This window comes from Brassica oleracea, unplaced genomic scaffold, assembly GCF_000695525.1.
Source record: "Brassica oleracea var. oleracea cultivar TO1000 unplaced genomic scaffold, BOL UnpScaffold02685, whole genome shotgun sequence".
Classification (NCBI taxonomy): Eukaryota; Viridiplantae; Streptophyta; class Magnoliopsida; order Brassicales; family Brassicaceae; genus Brassica; species Brassica oleracea.
Window position 1 is genome coordinate 1 of NW_013619215.1, and position 1,559 is coordinate 1,559.

A 1,559-nucleotide genomic window follows, 5' to 3' on the forward strand; every position below is an offset into this window, starting at 1 on the left:
AGCCGCATATATGTGTATGGTGGGATTAGAGAAGGTAATTATTTTGACTTTTTTCGCATATACCTAAGCACTGGTAATTTTGCAGCTTTCATTTTCTTTACCATTTTTTTGTGTAGGTGTATTACTCGACGATTTACTAATCTCTGGAGAACTTTTAAGTTCTGGACCAACAGTCCCATCCTTTTTGTGGAGGTCATATATCTGAACTTCTTACACCCTTTTAGTCTATGCATAATCTGACTTTAAAAATCCCTCTTTTATAGTTTATTGGGTAGATCGCCAAACACTCCATGGCCGCCTGCGAGTGACATGAACGATGGTTATAAGCCAAATTTCTCCAAAGAGAAGTTACATGACTTGGTTAACAAGGTTTGAAAAAAAAAACAAATTCTCTACATCTTCACATACTTCATGCACTTACTTGGTTGATGTCTAGGTCATCTCAACGTTGTTAAGACCTCAAACTTGGGAACCTCCTGTCGATAGAAAGTTCTTTTTGAGCTTCCATGAATTGGCTGAGCTGTGCTTCGCTGCGAAGCAAATCATCGAGCAAGAGCCAACAGTGTTGCAACTATATGCTCCAATTAAAGTCTTTGGAGATCTCCATGGTCAATTCGGTGATCTGATGCGGCTATTTTACGAGTATGGATATCCTTCAAGGCAAGGAGATATCTCGTAAGTTCAATACCAAAGATGTCTTTCTAAGTCATTATGCCCATGACTAGTCACTGAACAATTGTTTATAATATATAATGTGCCTTCAGGTATATTGATTATTTATTTTTGGGAGATTATGTTGACCGAGGAAAACACAGCTTAGAGACCATATTGCTGCTTGCTTTGAAGGCGAGAGATAGTCTATATACATCATCTATATTGATATTGATAATAGCTTTTTATTATTTTGTTTTCATCTTCGAAGATACGTACGTATATGTGTCTTTTGTGCAGGTTGAATATCCGAAGAACATCCATTTGATCCGTGGAAATCATGAGGCTGAAGCGACGAATACAGTGTATGGCTTCCTAGATGAATGCATAGAAAGAATAGTACGTGTCTGTCAATCTGTTCACAGAATATATATTTTCTACTTGTTCTTGGCTAATGAAGTAATGATAATCTTTTTCTCTGTAAACCACCAGGAGTGTAACGATGGGAATCGTGCATTTAAATTGATTAATGATTTTTTCAGTCATCTTCCCCTTGCTGCCCTAATCGAGAAGAAAATTTTCTGTGTACACGGTGGGATTGGTTCCTCAGTATTCACAATGAAACAGATTACAAATATCAAGAGGCCCGTTGATATGGATTGCGAATATAATTACAAAGTTGTCAAAGACTTATTATGGTAAAATAAAAAAACATCCACTTTTCTACTAATTCTTACTTATTTTCCAAGCTTCTGTCTTCTACATATAAACAGATCTGATCCTACAGCGCATGATAGCATTTTAGGCATAGGAGTAAATGAAAGAGGGCCCCATGTTGTCTCTTTTGGGGTAAAAATTCTTTCTTTTCTTTAGATAACATTTCAAGCTCTCGGAAACTAATAAGGCAT

General features: G+C 36.6%; 1 protein-coding gene across 1 annotated transcript; it reads left to right on the top strand.

The window, feature by feature from the left end:
• The first annotated feature begins 12 nt into the window (after positions 1–12).
• LOC106321715 (serine/threonine-protein phosphatase BSL1 homolog) lies at positions 13–956 on the top strand. The gene is made up of 6 exons (XM_013759961.1): positions 13–34; positions 117–192; positions 264–369; positions 437–675; positions 765–856; positions 952–956. The coding sequence occupies exons 3-6, from the start codon at positions 310–312 to the stop codon at positions 954–956; spliced, it is 396 nt and encodes a 131-aa protein (XP_013615415.1). The 5' UTR covers positions 13–34; positions 117–192; positions 264–309.
• Positions 957–1,559: the final 603 nt, after the last annotated feature.

What these genes read in the sequence shown, in the direction of transcription:
- LOC106321715 (XM_013759961.1), top strand. Translation starts at nt 310, where the DNA reads ATGAACGATGGTTATAAGCCAAATTTCTCCAAAGAGAAGTTACATGAC. An exon ending in TACATGACTTGGTTAACAAG is followed by an intron (nt 370 to 436) that starts GTTTGAAAAAAA and finishes GTTGATGTCTAG; the next exon opens with GTCATCTCAACGTTGTTAAG. An exon ending in TCAAGGCAAGGAGATATCTC is followed by an intron (nt 676 to 764) that starts GTAAGTTCAATA and finishes ATGTGCCTTCAG; the next exon opens with GTATATTGATTATTTATTTT.